At 37.2% G+C, this 20,940-nt stretch overlaps 1 protein-coding gene across 3 annotated transcripts in view; it reads left to right on the top strand.

Moving 5' to 3' along the window:
• The window catches only part of LOC124163554 (aquaporin AQPAe.a-like), a 471,658-nt gene that overhangs the window by 265,446 nt on the left and 185,272 nt on the right, over positions 1–20,940 (top strand). For all 3 annotated transcript variants that reach the window (XM_046540538.1, XM_046540540.1, XM_046540539.1), the window contains exon 3: positions 16,434–16,577. In XM_046540538.1, coding sequence (XP_046396494.1) covers positions 16,434–16,577 — 144 coding nt within the window. The remainder of the gene's footprint in view (positions 1–16,433; positions 16,578–20,940) is intronic.

The raw sequence follows: 20,940 nt of genomic DNA, 5'->3' as shown, positions 1-20,940 counted from the left end.
TCGAACGCACACAAAGAGTTTTGCTCTGCTCACACACTTGCGCACTGTGTGACATGAAGGAACCTAATCCTACGGCGAGTGCACATCCTCGTTAGTCGAGTGCACCCCGCGAGGGTGGTCACGAATCACCTGTTCACCGATCCGAATCGCTCTGTAGGGTAGAGGAGAGGAATTGGCCCAACTGTGCTTCGTAAATAAAAAGGGCACTAAATAAAATCTCTCCGGCGGCGAAAAATCAATTTCTTGACCGTTCACTCCCCAAAATAAATGTATTCGTCCGTTATATAGTTTCCATGTAGGTTTCCGCGGAGATTTGACAGTGATTCGCTACGGTTGTCATCCGCGTTTATCCATTTCGACCGATCTAAACACGCCTCCACAAAAAAGGCGCTAAACGGGGAGAATATACATATAAAAGAACAAATTGTGTATGTGCACTTTTGTAAACCTGGATGAGAAAGCCAACTGGAAGGTTGGCGAAATATTGTCCAGTTAATAAATGGAAGAAAACCCCTGAAGAAAACCCGGAACAATCACTGCTTATCGTCCCTTGTATGTTTGCGTTGCTGCGTGAGCGAAGCGGTAATTTAAAAATCTAAGTATCGTAACTGAAGACCAATAATGAGAAGTCTCACCATCGCACTAACATGTATTTGAGTGAATGTTTTGGAGAAATATTCACTAACTGCCAAACGCCCTAGAACCAGGAAATGATCATTACAGCTTATAATATGGTTCGCAAGCCTCTCCTAATGGATTGGCTACATAAAATTTCCTCGCACGGTGCATTCATTATGATAATTTCAATTAGTGAGATGTTTTCGCGATTTCTATTGCTTGTTAGTCATGTTTAATGAGAATCATGCAGTAGCAGTTAGGGAGAATATACTTTACTTTATTTCTGTAAACCTTTATGTTTTTAACAATGTGCTAGTTAATCGTCGTTAATGCTCAATATAATAAGAGGCATGCTTGTTGTAAAATGATGCATTTAATTTAGCTGTCAGCAAATTATTCAGCGGTAAATCCTACCAGGAAAGTTTTGTTTTGCCATATACGTTCATTTAGCCAATTAAATTTCATTAAAAATTTTACTGCGATTTTTCAAATTAAAATTCACGGAATTGTAATGATGGTGCACTTAATTATTTGGTTAAAATTAAATGAGGATAAAACAAAAAAATGAACAACAAAAAAAGGATTTTGTCGACATAAATATGTTCCAATGTTTGGAACTTAAAGAAAGCAATTCATTATAAATTAAAACTCACTTGTAAGATTTTTATCAATTTCAGGCCAGCAAATTTTCAAAAATTTGAAATTATTTGAACAATATTTCCGGTGAATAAAAATTCAGTGGTCAAAATGGTTGTTAAGATAAATGGATGAGGTATGAGGTTTTACTCCTGATCTTTTGTTTTAATATTGTAGCATGAGTCTTTGCAATGAAAAAAACCTGCTGACCACCGCTGCACGGAAAAAGTCTAATACAGGTATTTTACTCGCATCGATCTAGATACCGGGTGCGTGTTGCGCATTTTCCTGGGCTCACTTCGAGTTCTTTTGCCTGCAGATTTTTATCAGATTTAGTCTTGTGTTGGCACTCAGTCGTAGCACAAACAGCTCTTATCACTCCCATGGAACACAATTACCATGCAAGGTGCTGTTGGCATTGATTAAGCTTACATATATTCTCAACAGGGTGTCGTATAATCTTTCGTTCAAATGCCTACGCAACGGAGATTTTGATTTTTCTTCCTGCTTCTGGTCACCAAATGAATGAGTTGTGAGTGCCGCAGTGACTGGTCATCTGATTTATCGATCGCTTTCTGATCTTTTTTTTTCTCCGCTGCTTCTTGAAACTGTAATTGGTACTGAGCCTTCTTCCATTTTTTTACTTGAAGTGCATTCTTCAATTCTTTATTCAGATATTTTAAATTTTTACATTTAATTTCATGTTATTTATCTATTGTCACAAACTGTATATTATATAGGGAGCCTTTTGTCCTTCCTGTTCCTTCAACGGATTCATAAATACTTTTTTCCCTGAAATGTAGTCACTTGGAAATATTTTTGTATTGCAACACTGAAGAATTTCCTTCTTCAGGCTACTTATTTTATCCGGCCTCGGTGGCGGTGGGGTAAAGTCCTCGCCTGCCAAACAAGAGGTCGCGGGTTCGAGTCTCTTGTTAAGCCTGGGTAAGTTTCCCCTTTCCGGGGCATGGTTGTTCGTTACGTGCAATGTTTAAATTTGATGAATACTCCGATATAACATGGCCTATAGGAGTTTTATAGAATAAAGAAGTAAATAAAAATTCGTTATAGGTCGAGGCTCTAAGCAGATACTAAGGGATTTCACGTTTCAAGTTTTCTTTTTTAAAATTCTCTCACGCTTCTCTGTAGAATTCTGTCCGGTAGTCCTCACCCGTGTATCCGGACGGGAGACTAGTTTACCTCCAGAATATTCCACTTTATTGGGTTTCATTTTGTCTGATTAAAAGAAAAGCGGTAGAATAGCTGAGACTTCGCCAGTTATTAATGTGATTGTTTTTCCCTACCTTCCACGTGTTGGTATCACAGCCGTTAAAATAAATGTCATCACTCCTGTAGTGGAATGAGTGTCGTCCCGTTAGTATTATAGAAAATTCACTAGTAACTACAAAATTTCAGAGGCCTATCCGTGCCAATTACAGGCCTGTAACACCTTTAAATCCAACGCCTTTTCCACGAATATTGTAGATATATTTGACGATTTAATTAGGCCTTTTCATCGGGGGTGTCCGAAATTAACAAAAGACGATCAAAAACACCCACGTGTAGGGGCCACCAATCTAAGCGTAACTCGAACCCGCGATCTTCGGTAAGAAAGGAGAGGACTTTTTTCCGCCGCCCCAGAGGCCAACCGATATAAAGTAAAGACTCTGAATAACACATACATGTATTAAAAATCTTCTTATTTTCTCTGATGTAATTATTTTTCGATTAAAAGTTGACAAAAATGAACTATTTATTATGAATTTCAAGATGATAAGTATATTTTTAACGAGTAATACGTTACCAAAGAGGAATACAATAAGACTGTTTAATTGGGATTATTTATTTTTAACCTTTTCTGAACTAATGCGTCGGTCTTTCTGTATTCTTCTTGTGGTGAAATATCGGATGAGAAGCTCAGGTCACATTCTTCGTCTCTCGTTTTTGTCTATATTTCCTTGCCTCCCGTCACACCACAGAAACCTTGCCTGAAAGGTAGAAATAAGAGGAAAAAATCAGAATTCCAACGACGGCGTGGTAGTAGAAGGGGTTTGGAGCCCGCATGTCTTTCCTATCACACTCTTTTCTCGTTGAGGATGCGTTCTCTCCTCGAAATAAGACGGTCTGCATTTTGAATGAAGGACCGAATCGCGACTTCTGTCACCACCTCCCAACGCGTCTCGTTTCCCCATCCTCATACCATCACTTTCTTTTTTTGTTCACCACCCAATCTCCTAACACGCGCACACATTGCGATCGCGAACGTATTCTGCCGTCTTGACTTGTTGGAACAACAAACGCCATCTAGTGGTAGCCGGTAGAAAGAGTAATAAGTAGACGCGTCGCTTCCGTTCGACCGGTCTTTTTTGGTCAAGCGTGATCAATTTAAAACTTTTGCAATCATTTTCAAATTTTCAGGATGTACAAAGTAGATCCTTCCCAAAATTTGGTCATATTTCAAGTTTGACAGTTTGTTGTAGCTATTTTTTCAGATGTTTTTTTTTTTAATTAGCGAAGCAGATGTTCAAAGAGGTCTATTATATATATCCAGGAATCTTCAAGGTATTAACTCAAGTTGGCATGGTATAGTAAATGGAGTAGGCGACCGATAGCTGAGGTAATTTGCACCATGAGTGAAGGGTAGGGAAAGAAGGGTGGAGAGAAACCTGGTGTCGGCATTTTCCGGCTCTTAACTAAAGGCGCCAAAGGTACCAAGGCTTAACGCCCCATCCGACGGACGGAGTGTTGCGCTTGAAATGTCTAGAAGCCTACTCAGTCTCTGAAAATTCTCTGCCACCGCCACCCGAGCCCACGAGATGGGAAGTCAACACACTAGCTACCACACCAAACCGATTCACTCAACTTAAATCTCACTGGAATAATACGCCACCAAGCAAGACAAAATACGATCGGTCGATAGGGAGCGATGCATCGATTTCAGTAGCTATTGGGCATTCTATACTATATATTAGGATAAGAATTGGTATTACAGTGTGTATGGGGTCGGGGCTCTTACAAGCCACCCTTCTTTACCCGTAGCAGATCCAGTTTGTTTAATATGATTTGACACTCATCTATGATGTATGATCCTGTGCTTTCCTATAGTGTTACATTAATTAAAGCTATCGGGGTTTCCCTCTGTGATTTATGTACCGTCATCGACGTCATTTCAGAAAACGTGCCATTCTTCACCTTTAGAGTTAATCACTATATCTTGGAATGCTGTTGCCATACAGAAATTTAGCTCAATGGGATGTTCTCTAGGTTATTTTGCGCCAATAACTTCTTGCATGGATAATAATTTGTTTTTCACGCCCCCTTTTGGATCCCATTGTAAAAAATCCTAATTTAATGTTTCATTTCCTTCAATCGTGTGTTCTGTAGATGTGAGACATATGTATGACTCAATCAGCCTTATTCAATAGTGGCGAGTGGTTAGTTTACGACATTACATACGATACCATGACACGAATAGTGCATCTATTTTAATAGTTCATAAATTTGCAATCATAAATTTAGGAACAGTCCTCTCATCAGGTATGTGCAATATTTACTTCACTTGAAATCTCACTACGAGTTCAGTGTATCTGAGGAACGACCATCAAATGTAGTGGAGTCAAAATTAATGTTTGGCTAATTGTAAGATAATAGTTTGGTAAATATAGATTTATATTTAGCTCTTTGGTGTTTCAAATCTCTCCAATGTTTAGAAAAAGCTCTGATCAATTATGAAAGCGTATCCGCGTTGACTTTTTTTTAAACAAATGGTATCCGGGGTAAAATAAACGATCACGTGAGAAATTTCCACAATTTAAATCGCCACACTTTTGACCATGGTTTAAGCACGTTATACCATGATTAGATTTATCGCATTTTGTAGCGTCTATTCTTTTATTTTCATAATTAGGTAGATGACGATAAAATGTAGTGAAACACAGTTATATGACAAAATACAGAATATTTTAAATAATTATGCTGTAGAACAATATTAAATTAAGGAGTAAGACATATGGTGGCGGAGGTGTAGCTTGCCCGCGCCCACTTGTAGTTCGCGGCCACGTAGAGTCCCAGCCAACTAGCAGCTGACCAGTCGCTCTCATGCTTTATACGGTTTGTGTCGGCGGAGCATTTAAACTGCGCTCGGCACAAAATGTACGAATTTTGCCGTCGAAAGGCAAATTTGCGTAAAAATATCATAAAAGTCCAGTCATCGTATCTGTATCGCATTAATCGTATTCGCGATTTTCGCGCATCTCTAGCCATCATCAATGTCTCTAACGACATTGCATGAGTGATTAAATTTCACGAAAAACTGTCACTTAAAAATTCTTTTTTCCTGTAGGCTAGTTACTCTACTTTTAATTCCAATTGAAAATTGTTATCTATGTAAATGGTAGGTACTTTAAAAAATTATGCTAACAGCTGGCTTTGAGTGGCTAGCAGTGAATATGATATTAATCATGCAACTAACGTGAGTGTGTCGGTCATTTCTCCCATCAGTAAAAAGCCGGCTCTCTTGAATTCGAAGATCGCGATCCTGACCCCTAGCTCTTCGTTTACTTTTGACAGACGCACCATCTCACGAGTATCACTGTCAGGGACAAGTCGAGAGTCACTGTCAGGGGCAAGAAAAAATGGCGAGTTTCGCTTTCCTCTCAATTCATATAAAAAAATGTGCCTCGTTGAGAAGCATTGAAAGAAAAATGTGTACCCCAGCGCCAGTATGAAGAAAACGAAGCTTTACACTTGAAATTATTTTTATTGATTTGGAGTTGTTCATATTCTGTTCTCGTTCGTGCACTCTTCTCCACAGAGCCTTAATAAGTATCCCTTTTCTGAATAATAAAGTCTAATTCCATTTCATATACACATGCACTTTAAATATGAGGATTGGGCTAGCTAAAATTATAAAGCTTTTCTTGGACATTGGAGAAGATTTTAGACATGGAAATATCTGAAAAGAAAACAAAAAAAAAAGATTCAAACATGACTCCCCACCAAACTATTATCAATTACGGTAGACTCTAGTAAGAGGCATACATATGTAGAAATGAGAAAAATTAAATGAAAATTAGTCTATATAACTTGCCACAATATTGAATTTTCGACCACGAGTATAGGATGGAATACTATGAGCGATATCGAAGTTGATAATTTTTTCCTTTAGGGATTTTTGACGGCTAAGCATATTATTTAAATGATAATTTGCATGAACCACTTTAGCTTTGGGTGATTTCCCAAAGCCGGCTCTCACATGTACTCTGATGTTGATCTTGGTCCTTGAGTATTGGAACAGTATTGACAAAGGTATCAACCCGAATGAGTAACTCGGAGGGGGCTAGAAATAATGGCAACTGGCGCCTCTCCCGATTTCCATAAAATGCACACCTTGTCGAAGAACATTAGAAGGAAGTCCCATCGCACTCCATCATCCCATCTGTAAAATAAACAAAGCAATCACCGCAATGCGTACCGAGATTGCCACCTGGACGAAAACATCCCTCTAGACACCACCATATATTTTTTTTCACCGTGGGATCGGTCGTGACATCTTCTCCCGTATTCTCCCAATTCTTTCTCGAAAAACCTTCCCGAGACACAAGGGTGATAATTCACGACAGTCTTTGCTCGAAGGTAGGGCTGTTGGCGTCAAAGAGGGGTACGTCGGGCGTTTCGCTTGAGATATATAGAAGAGGGGAAGTCGTGGATGTGCGTGGTATGAACACCGACGTATGCTTCCAAGGGAATGCAAATCCTCTTTGCATTTCGTCGCACTTTTTGTCACGGGTGGCATTTTATGTCACCGTGGATATCGAAACCGCAGGTACAGAGTGTTGAGTTGCTTGGTGTCGTAATCTTGAAATCTCACATGAAATCGTAAAACAAGATAACTCATATCGCATACTTAATATGCCGTATTCAACGCAATCTAAGACGTTTCGGAATCAAGGACGATCTGACATTCCACTCCGTTAGACAAGTTTCCATCTAGATTTTATGACTTTCATCTTCATCATATATTTAAGTTTTATCTATGGAACTGTACCTCATGTCTACTAAACTGTATGGTAGTTGATTGCGCTACATTTTTGACATTTTTACAAACTCTTGAGCTTAAGTTTAATCTCTTAAGAATCAATAACAAAATATTTGATATCCTAATTCCGAATGTTTGATATAATTAAGATATATGTCGTGCTTTTCTATGTGGCTAATGGCTAATAATTTCATATGTATTTTTGTACTCCATGTTCCAAGGGCATGAGTCCCGGAATATCAATAATATTTAATTATATTTTATGAGTCAAAGCATATGAATAACTGCATAATTAATTAACGTGCTCTTTATTCATCATTAATTTCCACCCCAAAGCAAAGAATATAGCTTAGTAATGGGGAGCAAACTACAAACAGGAGCATAAAAGCACAACTTCTACATTGACCAAATTGTAAGAGTCAATAGTAAATAAAACTTTTAACGATGCATTTTCCTCACTTTTGATCACAACATCTCCGTTCACGTTTTCATCGCACTCTGCCCTGTATAAAAGAGGCCTTAATTTAAGCACCTTAAGAACTTTCAGATTAACAATGAGTACTCGTAATATAAGTAACTGGAGGGTAATTATCCCACAGTATTTATGTTATTCTAAAATGATTTTTATATGTATTATTGTTAGTAATTTTATTATAATAATTATTTAACTTTTCATGATATTTTCGTAATTTCAATCTGTTATCAGGCATGAGAAAACTTGAGGTATCAACTAAGCAACATGAAAGTATTGATTTTATAAGTAGGTACAAAATTCATTTGGAGTTAAACGAATTTGGAAATTGATTTAATTACCCTTCCCCAATTCCCAAAGACCCATTTAGCTTGAAATGAATCATCCGAGCTCACATTTAGGATTTTTATCGCAACATTCTTTGAGAAAACTAAATGACTTTTCAATTCCGACGGGGATAAAATTGGAGTGAGTGTCCAGAGGCTGCGTCAATCTAATAAGTTCATCATTAACTTTCGGAGTTAGGGAAATAGGTCGAAGGGGCACGTTGTCTTGCTCAAGATGTCACCTTCTGCGAGCTTTGTTGGAGAAATTATATTCGGAGTCTTTGTTACTTAGTCTTCAAAATCTTTGAAAAAAAAAAAAACTTTAAAGGTATTTTGAGGGGAGAATGGAATTTAATCCTCATCAACTTCTACAAATTTTTGCCCTTCTTATTGATTGTTTATCAGTTCCACTGTATTATGTATGTAGAATTACATGTTTTTCTTACAAATTAATGTTTGCGACTTGTTAAATCCAGTAAATAACGTAAAAAAAGCTTAATTCTGGCACTCTTTTCTAGTTTTTGTTTAATCTACATTCAAATAAGTCATTTTTTCATTTTTTCTTGTGCCAGTGTATTGTTTTCAGTGATTGGAATTACGTCTAATATTATTGTTATATATTTGATGCTGAGAGAAATATTGTCCCAAGTACAATATTTGGGCGCTTGGCTATACAAACTGATCAATATCTGGTATCGGGGATAGAAAAACATCCTCTTTCATGTCTATTCAGTTAGTGAACTAAGCAAGAAAAGAGTGTGTACTTGTAACTACGAAGGTTTCCCCGAATTTCATCCTGGTTTCATTAGCTCAGTGCCTGAAGAAGACTTTTCTTCTCTATACTTTATCTGTGGTAGCGGCTCTAGCGTCAGGGACTCCTTCCTTATCTTCATTATGATCTTCCTTTCTTAGTTTCTACCAGCAGAAAGCGCTCATGTCATCCCAGGCTCCGGTAGTTCATTCCAGAGCTCACATCGACGTCGAGTCGGGATTTGCTCGGGAATTGGATTCGAGTGGTCTATTCAAGAAAATCCAGTCTATCTTCCCTCTTACTACTCCGTACTAGAGCCTGTCGTAGTCACGCAGGGTAACTCTCAATTGCTAGGAGAAGGCTGATTTTTCCACGTATTAGGAGAAAGACTGGAGGGAGGAGGATGGAAACCTATGATGTCTCACATTAACTCTAATTCCTCTGTAATAGCGCTATTTCATAAAAATAAGGGATTAACTCATTATAACCCAATGTTACTTCTAACGTCAAAAGGGTTTACATTTTAAGTCTATTAAGGAAATATTTAAACAACGTGTTCTTTTGTGCTGTTTAGTTTAATGACGAAATAGGTTGCTGCCAAAATAATTACGATCGAGTAGAATATTTTAAAATTTTTACAATCGGGAAGTCTTCAAATTTAAATTCTCCGGGAAGGAGCTCTGGGTTAGAAAGAGTTAATGGATGCATTAATCCTTTTCCACCGGCCTTATTGCGTGACGTTTAGCTTGTATTCTCTTGAAATTTACAGGCTGAAAGAAAGTAGATCCAGATCAATATATGCTTGCATTTATTTTTATGGGTGCACAGGTTTTTTACATTAGATAAACTGTAATATGTTAAATTAATGGATAAAGGAGATACTCCTTGGATTTGCCGTACTTAAGGTACCTATTTTAAAAGGAAGTTCCTCGTACTTTCCACAGAGCTTTTTCACAACCGCGATTAATTTCAGCTGCAATGTGCCATTTTCAAGGGATATGAAAAAACTGTGTTTAAAGTACAAAGGAATTTGTTCAAATCCGTAAAATTTTTTAATAGGTGTACAATATATTTTTTGAAAATTTCGAGGAGAATACATTTTGAGCAAGTTATTTGCGGCGAGAAAACACAAAATACTGCCGGTTATTAGAACGTGATCCTCCTAACAAAATTAGTTGTTTTTGGTGAAAAGTTGTAATTTCTTGCACTATTATTTAAAAAATTGGAAATTAATCTTTAACTCCGTTACAAAAAATTTATTATTGAAGCCTGAATCTGTTGAACAATTTATTAAATGGTATTTTCTTGAAAAATGCCTTTTTTAAAGTTCAGTGTGAAATGAATTTTGAAAGTGAATTATGAGATCAAGTGTGGTTTACCAAGGCCCTTTCGAGAAAGTATAAAATTCTACTCTTGTTGAAAACTGTTATTGTTACCCATTTCGTTGCGCTGATCGCAAGTTGTATGTTTTGTTCTTTTTAGAAATATGTCAGCATCATTTACACTGCTGCATAAAATTAGCATAACTTTTCGATGAAGGGCGGAATCAAAGAAGGTGCATTTTCTTCCCGTTTCTTCTTTAAAAGGAATGTAAAATTTGAAATATTTTTTTCCTTGGTATAATAGAGTTGAGATTCATAGTGAGGGATAGGGATGTGTTTTTGAAACTGTCAATTTAACATTTACCGTCATGATATATTTCTAAGATATTTCGTGGTGAAAAGTTGTGTTTTTAGCAAGAAGTCCGTCGATAGAAAAGACAAAATATGGCCGGTTGAAAGAGCGTGATGCTTCGTTTTAACAAAAATGTTTTTTGTGAATAGTAGTAAATACGTGAATTATTATCATAAAATTTGTCTTTCAGCTTCTGAGATCTAGTGTGATTGGCTCTGTCCAACCTGAGGCAGCATAAAATTGCAAGTTTTCAAAAAACTGTTATTTTGTCGTATTTTATCGTGCCAATAGTACATAATAAGAATTTTCCTAGTCAATATTTTTGTATCATTTATTCTGCTGCATCATGGTAAGATGTGAAATCAAAGACATTACGTTTTTTTCCTGTTTCACCTTTGGAAGTAAATTGAATGTTAATATATATTTCCATTGCTGCAATAAAATTAAGTTTCATAATGAGGAATAGGGATGTGTGTGAATACAAATATAGTATTTAAACAAACTTAAATTTGAAAATTAATACAATCTTAATGGAATGTCTAGAAGATGTGTAAAACTATCCCTCTTGTACGATGGAATAATCCTTCGGCGTCTGTCAATTTCAAGCGGGTCAGATCTCAAATGCAATGGAGTTCGCTGAGCCTTCGACTCGGGAGAGATAGGACGAAAGATGGAAACCTTAAGACGTCTCAGTATTACTCCTAGATTGAGTTCATCAGGCTGCACTTCCTTCTATCCCGTCTTCCATTCCCTATTGAGCCCGAGGCGGTGGCGTTGTCTCCTTCCTGTTCTTTGGGAATTGAAATGCAGTGCCCCGGTATAAATGGTCTATCCGGAGATTATGCGTCAAAAGATGGGGTCTTTTCCCCCTAGGGTCTTTACCTCAGTGTGCGCGGGTGTCTGGTGCATGGCCTAGTCGATCTTCATTTTTTTTCCGGACAAAATTCAACCAAACCTCTATTAAAGTACTTACTCGACCATGATATTGCGTTCTTACTCGGAAATTGGACGAGGTAAAATACAAATTATCGATAAATTAGATCTGCAAAGTCAATATGATTGTATTTCAATATATAGGGTAAAAATAGCAAATTTAACGAATGAAAAATTATGTTTATTCATAAATTATTTATTCTTGCGTGGATGCTTTCCTTCGTCTGGAATTCATAGTTAAACATGTAATACACACAAACTTCTCATAACTGCATTTATTTGGAAAGGTTTATTTGATATTTGTCATCGTTTTGGAACATAAAACTAACTCACTTATTAACTCTCTATCATTAAAAATAGAACTAACTCTCACTAATATCACTGAATTTTAATTTCATTCAAGTGGATGTATTTTAGGCCCTAAGATGATTTGTAGCCTATGAGAATTTTGCCATAAAGGTTTGTTTTTAAAGATTGCCGATAATATTTAAATGATGAGATGGGTTTGGGTGTGATTTCTCGGTATATTTACCCAACCTTTACCGAAAAATATTAATGAAAATTTGTACATACATAAATTGCCTTTTCATGAAACTCTTTTTATGGTACACACCTTATTATTTATTATATTAATGCTTTATCATCATAATATAATGAGATTAGTTTGATATCAGGGATTAATTATACCAAAATTTATTGAGAGGTCGTATAAAGAGTAAAAAATGTGATCTTGGTGATTTTATGTAGTAAGCAATAAGAAATGAGTTGCATTTCCTGAATTTTCATTCATTTCGTTCAAAAGTCATTTAAATATTCCTCTAAATAACAAGTCATGGTTTTGTCGACGAGCTCATGAATATTTGGATGTAGCATTTTCAAATCTGTAAACAGATTCTTTAAATAGTTCTTCTTCCTATGGCATGTTTGTTAGGCAAAACGTTGAATAAACTAGTAATGACAGCTATTTTAGCCATTGAAATGTGGAATTACTTGCGAAATTAGGCATGAAACTCATGCCGATATTTTAATAGATTATCGTCCATGCGTTAATCAGGGTTTTATTTAAAATGAATGCGTAAACTCTTATTTTTTATGGTTAATTCCTACCTCAATGGTAATTAGGTTCTCTAAGTTGATTGATTTTCCGAAGAGCCTTCAACAATGGTTTCATGTGTGTGTGTTTAATAAACCAAATCGATCCTCAACAATGATTAAACTTCGGCCATTTTATCAAAATCAACGAAGCAAGGATTGATGGATTTAAAGCCATATTTTCTTTGATTAGCTGCCAAACACAAATGAATCGTTTAATCTGAGAGTGGAATTAATATTTCAAACTTATTTTTTTTTCGAAAAAAAAAAAAATGTGATAAATGCTGATGAATTGAATGCATAAGCTCCATAACCTCCAGCGATCCCACCCTCAAAAATTTTAAATGCCAGTTTCTCTGGAAAGCTGTAATTGTTGATTCATTTTAGGCCCCACATCATTAACTGAAGATTTTATCTGCGATTCCCAATCGACATAATTAGTCAGCCAATCGGTTTTTCCCGTTAATGTGAGAAAAATAATATTTTTCGGTGGAGCATTTTGTATGCTCTTAAATTCGTCGGAAAATAATTAATTTTCTTCGAATTGTTTTTTTCGGAAAAAAATATTTCCAAAAAAGGATTCTTTTTTTTTAAGATTTGAGTTATTTCAGTTAATAATTGAGTGGGGAGAAGCTAAGCAAGTGGGTACATGTGATTTTTTTCGAAACAGAGTACTGAAATTTTGCAAAGACAACAAACAATATCATTTAGATATTAAGGAGCGCATTTGTTTTCCATTCGATGTCAGCAGAGAACAGTGACTCACTTGTATTCCTTGGTCACCAAGCATTTTAATATATCTACTATCACTTGAGTGGGTGAGAATCCAAGGGTTATAAGTGATTTTATTTCGAAACAGAGTTCAGTGCAGAAATTTATGAAAGAAATTTACAAAAACTTGGTAGGCAAGGGATGCGAGGAATTCTCTGGTCTGTCCTTCTCTCGAGTGGAAAATAAAATGCATTTCTGAATATCCAGTTGATCTCGTTTGCTTTCCTTACCAATTTCTGTTCCTAATTGAGTTTAGGAAAAAAACCACTTGTACCACTTGGACTATCACACCTTCAATTATTTCTTTCATCTCGCCCACATGTGATTCTTTTTATCGTAAAATCGTAAAGATCTTAGAAAAAATTAGTCTGCCATATATGTACGATGTAGATAGTGCTTAGATATAATAAGACAGTTTTGTCGGTAAATGTGGATGTCTTATTAACGTTACTTATTTCCAAGGTTGTTGTGCTCAAAGCCCTCTAGGTGAATATGTTGCTAATTATCCGGTATTTTTTACAGCACCGGGTGTGAATTTTTATCACCCATCAAAAACTTACCTTTTTGAATAAGTGACTAAGTTGTAAAAGTGTCATCGTGTCCACCTGTGATTTTCTTTGAATCGTAGGCAAATCATAAAAATTTAAGAAAAATGTTACCTGCAATTTATTACGTAGATAGTGCTTACATAAAAGAAGGTATTATTAGCATATAATTGGGCAATTATGTTGGTCAACGAGGATTTCTCATTGTTACTTATTTCTAATGTTAATGTGCTCAAAGCTCTCTAGATGAATGTTTCGGTAATTATTCGGTATCGTTTGCAGCACAAGGTGTATAAAATTATCAAGTATAAAAATCTTATCCTCCTTTTGATGAAGAGGCAAATTCGGACTGTGTATAAAATTGCAATTTAGCTGATGAAGAAGGATGACCAGAAGGGGAAGAGGGGTAGCGAGGATTCCACTGCCTCCTAGTGGGGATCCCGAAAATTATAATTTTCGGGGGGGGGGCACTAATTTCCCACCACCACATTCTCTTTTCCTCCTTTTCCCTATTCCTCGCAATTTGGAAGCTTAAAAATCCCCCACGCCTTCCTCCTCTCCACCCCTGGAGGTCAGTTTCCCCGCCTCATCGAATCCCCTTTTTCCGCGCCAGACTTAATAATTCTCTGTCATTATAAATTACTTAATTGTCCGCGTGAAACGGGTGAATTAAGCTTCAAGTGCGTAGCATCCATTCGTCCAGATGTAATCCGGCTGGCAGGTTGAATGAATGAATCCCTTTTAATTAGAGTAACGGGGTGGAGTGGAGAATTGGGGGTGGGGGAGGAAGGGAAGGGCATACATCCGGGAGCTCCACATCAGCATCATTCGCAATCACGGAGGTCTCCGCGTTCGCCGATTAGCGATTCCAGATGCTGGTGCATTCCGAGGGAGTCTCTTTTCCACGGGATATAAATGGGGTCTCACAGCTAGAAGAGCTAGGAAAAGATGAACGGTGCCTAGAGGAGTGAAACAGTAATGAAGTCGAATGAATTGGGTGGGATATTTTGGAGTAGGATCTAGGAATTGGAAGACGAAGGACGTTTATGGGTCTAGATGACAGCAATTATTCTTGGCTTAACCCATTTTCTCCCACAATAGCCTTACGGCTACGTCCAAATATTATTATGAATTTCTCGAAGAAAATCTGTACTCTTTTTTAGCTATCGAATTTTTTAAATTATGTGTTGCTAAATATAGCAATATTTTAGTAACCCTCTTGGTGCCACCGAAATTTGGTGGTACTAGCAAAAATTGCCAACATAAATTTAAGAGTTTTGTAGCACTTCATGAAAAAACACGATATGAAGATATAAATGTAATGCAATGTTTAATGAAAGCCGATATATCGGCTTGTGGCACTAAGAGGGTTGACTTAATCCACTTATTAGTTTACTAGCAGGCCATCCGGCGGTGCTCGGGAAGGATAGTACCCAGATAAGTGAGAAACTTAGAACTCGGATTTCATGATCATATAGGATATTTATGGATTTAATTTGAGCGTGTCACGAGGTGTGCCTATATGCCAGGATGCCCAACTGCAGAGGTAGTATGGCGTGACGTAACAAACGGTAATGAGAAAACGACGCAAATAACGCGTCGGAAGCAACCGAAAGTAGTAGTGAGGAGTCCAAGAGAATGAGTTGCACATATATACTAACTTTGGTCGCAATAAATGCCGCCGTATGTATATGCATGGTGGACAAACAAACAAACAAACATTCTCTTTTGTATGGATAGACTTTTTGAAGCCATTCGTAATAACTCCGTTGACGGAAAGAGACGGGTGATGGAAATTTGACATGGTCGCCTATTGTCTGAAAATTATATTTAAGTAATTATTGTATTGTTTATGTTATTTTAAATTTCCTTCACCGAAAAATACGCTTGTCCTGAAGATTCAACCGTTTAATAGGTTACTCATTGAAATTGAGCTCATTACCTATCGGTATAGCTATGTAGCTACGGGTGAAAAATCTAGTCGATGTATCAGCAAAATATGTCACTTGATTAGCAAAGACGGCTATTGGAGCAACGCGTCTAAATATCTTGACGATTGCAAATTTTCGCAGCAAGTTTTCTAGGCGGGAATGGGCTACCCGACGAAATCCGTACATTCTTTTTGAGTTAGACATTTTTGTTATCCAGGTTTAGAATAGTTCGGACGGATATTTTAGATAGATGTAACTTTTAAGAAAGAAACATGAACTATTTATTTTATCAATGCTAAAAATAAATTTATTTAATTGGACTGTCATTGGAAAATGTTAGATCAAAAGGAGAAACCCATAACAAATCAACTCCTGGCATCTATGTTGTAAAACTGTTGGTGTGTCTTTTAGAAACTCCCACACCCTAGCTTGCATGCTTTTCTATGCCATAGGCAAGTATGAAGATACTCATATTAAAGTGGGGTTTGCATACATGCGATGCATGTAGAGTTGCTTACATAGGTGTGTACGAACAGAACCATTGACATTGGAGACTGGTTTACCAGAGAAATTGAAATTTTATTTTTGCATTATTTTTAACTACATTGATTTATGGATGCAATTCCCATTTATATTTTTCTTTCCAGATGTTTGGCCACGTCAGTCAGGCGCACGTAAATCCATCTGTGACCGTCTGTTCGGTGGTTGTGGGCATGCTAACATGGCAAAGGGCTATCCTCTACATCATCGTCCAGTGTCTCGGGGCTATCTTCGGTTTTGGTGTTCTTAAGGTAAGAAACTTTAAAAAAATATTATGTTCCTTCGGGTGAAATTTTGAATTTAAACAATATTGTTACCTCATAGAACGAGAGTGATTTTTATTGTAGGCGTAACGCTGGAATATGACAGAAGTTTTACTTTATAGTAATGAGACGATTTTTGTCATTTTCTTCACTCTAATATTATATTTATAATCTCTGAATTTAAAGTGTTTTTAAAAATATTTTTTATCAAGAAGAACGTGGAAGATAGATTTAAAAAATATGTAAGTATGCAATGAGGAACCCATCATAACTTTATCATTTATCTTTCATAGTTGTGCCCTGTAGGTGTTTTTTCTCTTGCACTAAGTGTATGATTTATTTCAGGAATATGCTGAGTAGCTACCAATATTTGCACTGTTAAAGAATACAAATTTTTAGTTTCATGTGGCTGAAGCTCTATTTATAGTTTCAGTTTAGATGATATATGGTCGGATTAAAATACATAATGTTGAGGAACTCTTGATGGAGAAAATGATATAATCCAACACATACTAAATAGAAGCAATTTATCGCCTCATCTCGGTTGTAACAGAAACTTTAAGATAAATTTTTGAATCATGTCTGCCTTATTCAAAGGAAAACTCTAATTTCTGTCAAACTTTTCAAATGCAATTAATGTCAATATGGATTCCTTAGAGAACGTGATAAGGTTGTTCCCGCTGTCAAATATTCATCTATGCAAAGCAATGCCAAACAACCCTATTTTTAATTCTTCCTTTCGAAAAATAAAATAGCTCAACCTCTCGCATGACTTAAAGCTTTTTTAATGACGGTTTTTCCATTCACTTTCCTCAGCGATTGTTAAGGCCCTGAAGTGTAAAAAACTGAATGCAGACCAGTGAGCCGAAGAATTGTGTCTTCAAAAGATTTTACTTTCGCCGTAGCTTTAGCTAACACAATATTTCTGTTCACATTTTTGTTTCATTTAAATTATTTTCAATTCTGTTAGTCATCCTTGGATTTTTTGAAAGAAAACCCAATAAAGTAACAAACATTCCAGTTCCGTAGTCAATATAAAGTTGAACAAACGGCCATCTTTTGGCAGACACTTTAATAGCTAAATATTTATTACCTTAGGATGCAGTGGCCATGATATATATTTTTCAAAAATATTTCTACCGTTTCTTCCTTGATTTATTGAAATAAATTGGTTTCGTCAGTACATAGTTGAGGTTAAATATATACTGACGAAGGTCAGTATATTGCATTAAAATTAAATGCACATCAATTTAATGCAATATACCATCAATTAAAAGAAGCAATAGCGTATATAGATACTGATTTCGGAAGGAGGATGTAGGGGTGGGTACACTCTCTCCATTTTTATCGCAGTTTATATATTTTAAACATTGTTTGGCGCCGATGCATATCGTTACCGCGGTGACGAGAGGTTACCGCGGTATCCAATACAATTCAGGAATTGGTATTCGTGGAAGACAGTCCGGTCATTCCGGCTCTTCGGGTGTGATACTCTCGCTGGTACCCGGGCTAATAGTACTGAGAAATAGCTTAATATAACGGATCGATAAAAGTCGGAGGATCCAAGACCCTTGTGAGGTTAGGAGAAGTGTTCAATTTGAGCTAGAGGTATATCACAAGTATAAACATATTACAAGAAAAGTATTCTTTCCATTTGGCACCTCTCGCTCACAATTACAGGTTTACTTACTATTACTTACTCCTGTGGTCATTCGAGACCGAGAATTTCTTTTACCTCACCAACTATTAGGCGCGTTCACATTCTGCGGTCGCCTGCCATATCCATTGGGCTCCCATCTTCCTCACATCCTTCTTCGCCTCAGCTGAGGGGAGGTTTAGGTGCAAGTAATACCGTGGTATGTGGTAGTAAGGTATAACCACTAGGATAAGCGGTAGGAGCGAGATTAATAAAATGCGGAATTTTAAGATAAATGGTTCAAACTGGTGAGTTTTACGGCTTTCTGAGGGATATTATATTAATCCTTACGGTATTATGTTAGTAATATCAATACAATTAAGTAAAATGGATTAAACTTAAGCATTTCTCTAAGCTCTGGGGGGGTTTTTATTCCCCAAAAATCCCCCTCGCCGCGCCACTGCAATCACTAACCGTTGTTTGGAACGCACCTCCGTTACAGACGCCATTTCAGCAGCTCCGTATGGTGCGGTCACTTATTGGAAGTAAATGCAACTATACTAGACGAAGCGGGAATACTTGAAAATGTTTCCGCAAGAAATGCCAAGTCTTTTCAACCAAAATTGACCGTACAAAATTGCGTAGCATTACTTATTCAACTCGCCTCGTACAAAGCGACGGGTGCATCGGGATGTAGCAACAGTAATCTACCTACAGGATGGGCTTCCTATATGTTGTCTCCTTGCCGATCCCCATGACTTCGGCCAACTCGGAATGGCATACCGTTTGGCCTCATCAACCCCAGGATGGGAAATACCGGTAAAAATAGACATTTTTACCACTTTTATTCTTTTTCAACTACTTTCTTTTAAGTAAAGGTACGACAATGCTTTAAAACCGTCATAAACATTTAGCCTTGGTCTCTACTCTCAAAATGGGTGAAAATATGTCAAACTTTTAAAATTTTTATACTTAAAAAAATTGAAATGAATTGCCATTGAATGGATGGCAAAGATTCCCTGGAACTGAGTCAACTTTGCCAACTGAGTTATAGCCAGGGAATATCAATTAAACAATGGAAAAAAATAACTTTGAAAAAAATACAAAAATAATAAACTTTGACAAGTCTTTAATATGAAAAATATGATGCGCAAACGCGGAAATATGCCCACCACTCTTTATGCAACGATAGCGTAAATTCTTGACAACATTGATCAAAAGTGTGACATTGAAATAAGTAGCAATCCTTCATAATCATAGTTGTGAAGAAATAGTCATCACAATACTTCATCGTGCCATGTCCTCTAATTCATAATTAGCCTAAGTTCCACAAAATAATTTTTCATACGTAAAACTAAGTCAGATCTGAGTAATAAGATCCGGTTTCCTGTCCTTAAGGTACGTTGTAACTTAAATTGCTTTAAAGCTGAAAATAATTTTATATTGTGCATAGTTGTTCTCAAAAAATTGAAAAAATTTTTTTTTACATTCAATAACTTCATTATTAAAAGAAAACTGACATTTTCGTCGGAAAAGGTAAAGATGCCTCGGGTTTAATGGCAAGGAGGGTCAATTATATCCCCAGTGTGATGCAAACATAGGTGCTTCTCTTGATTAGTTCGGGAACTTGGTTGGGCGCCAAACATAATATTTTTCAAAAGCTGGCAAAGTTGTCCTGCTCGGCAAAGTTGTACCGGTTTACGGTATGTTAAAGTCGCCGCACCAAACTGGATGCGTGTAATCGCTCCTTTCTGTCAGGAGGCCGTCGGTTGTTGCTGTATGCAATGGGAGGAGGAGGCGCGATCGTTCGTAATAGCTCAATTACTGTCCCCGGCGCCCCGAGATATGTCGTCCCGCGGACGTTTTTAGTGCGCCCGTCGTAATTCACGCGGATATTTATCGTCGTCGGTGCCGCGACCAGAGGAGAAGAGATGGAATCGGCGGGCGGAGAGCACGCCGATCGTGTGTTTTTTTTGTTCACTCCTCCCCCTTACACTCTCGAATAATGAGCTAGTTACGAGTATCCAATCGAAATTTGGAAATCGATCAGGAAATTCAGTGGGAGGAGCAATGACTCGTGTGGGCCAAAGGTTATTTAGGGAAAGTGTCACTCCATCTAAAGCGGTCACATTACCCGCGTAGCGCCTATTGTAGTTATCATCTTGAAATTTTAAAGACACTTTACATTTACCTCTATCAAAATTAACCTATATCTGAAATACAAAAATGTATAGAAATGAAAACTCGCTTTGTACATTCTGCTTTCGGCCATGGACATTGTATTTCCGGCCATGATTTCGGTAAAACGTTTTTATTTATTTACTTTTAAAAAACTCAATTAGCTCTGAAAACATCACAATGAGGCCTTTGCATCGAGGGTTTCAACTACAACCAACAACTGGAGGAAGAGTTCTCGGGTGACTTCCAGCCGGGGTTTTTCAACACCGACATTTCGAGGGCGATGTCTGCCATCGTCTTCAGATTCACCCTGAAGACGATGGCGGACTTCGCCCTCGAAACGTCGGTGCTTAAAACCCCTTGGACCTGACTGGAAACCCGAGAACTCTTCCTCCAATCTATTCGCCGGGAAAACCTTAGATCCTTCATTACAACCAACAATGCACGATCACACACATCCATGCCCTAGATAGTGGTAACCTATCCAGGCGGGATTCGAAACTGTGGCCTGCGGTATGATAAGCGAGGATTATGGGC

The sequence above is a fragment of the Ischnura elegans genome, chromosome 8 (assembly GCF_921293095.1).
Source record: "Ischnura elegans chromosome 8, ioIscEleg1.1, whole genome shotgun sequence".
Classification (NCBI taxonomy): domain Eukaryota; kingdom Metazoa; phylum Arthropoda; class Insecta; order Odonata; family Coenagrionidae; genus Ischnura; species Ischnura elegans.
The sequence above is the reverse complement of the archived record's forward strand: the minus strand, read 5'-3'. Positions and strand labels throughout refer to the sequence as shown.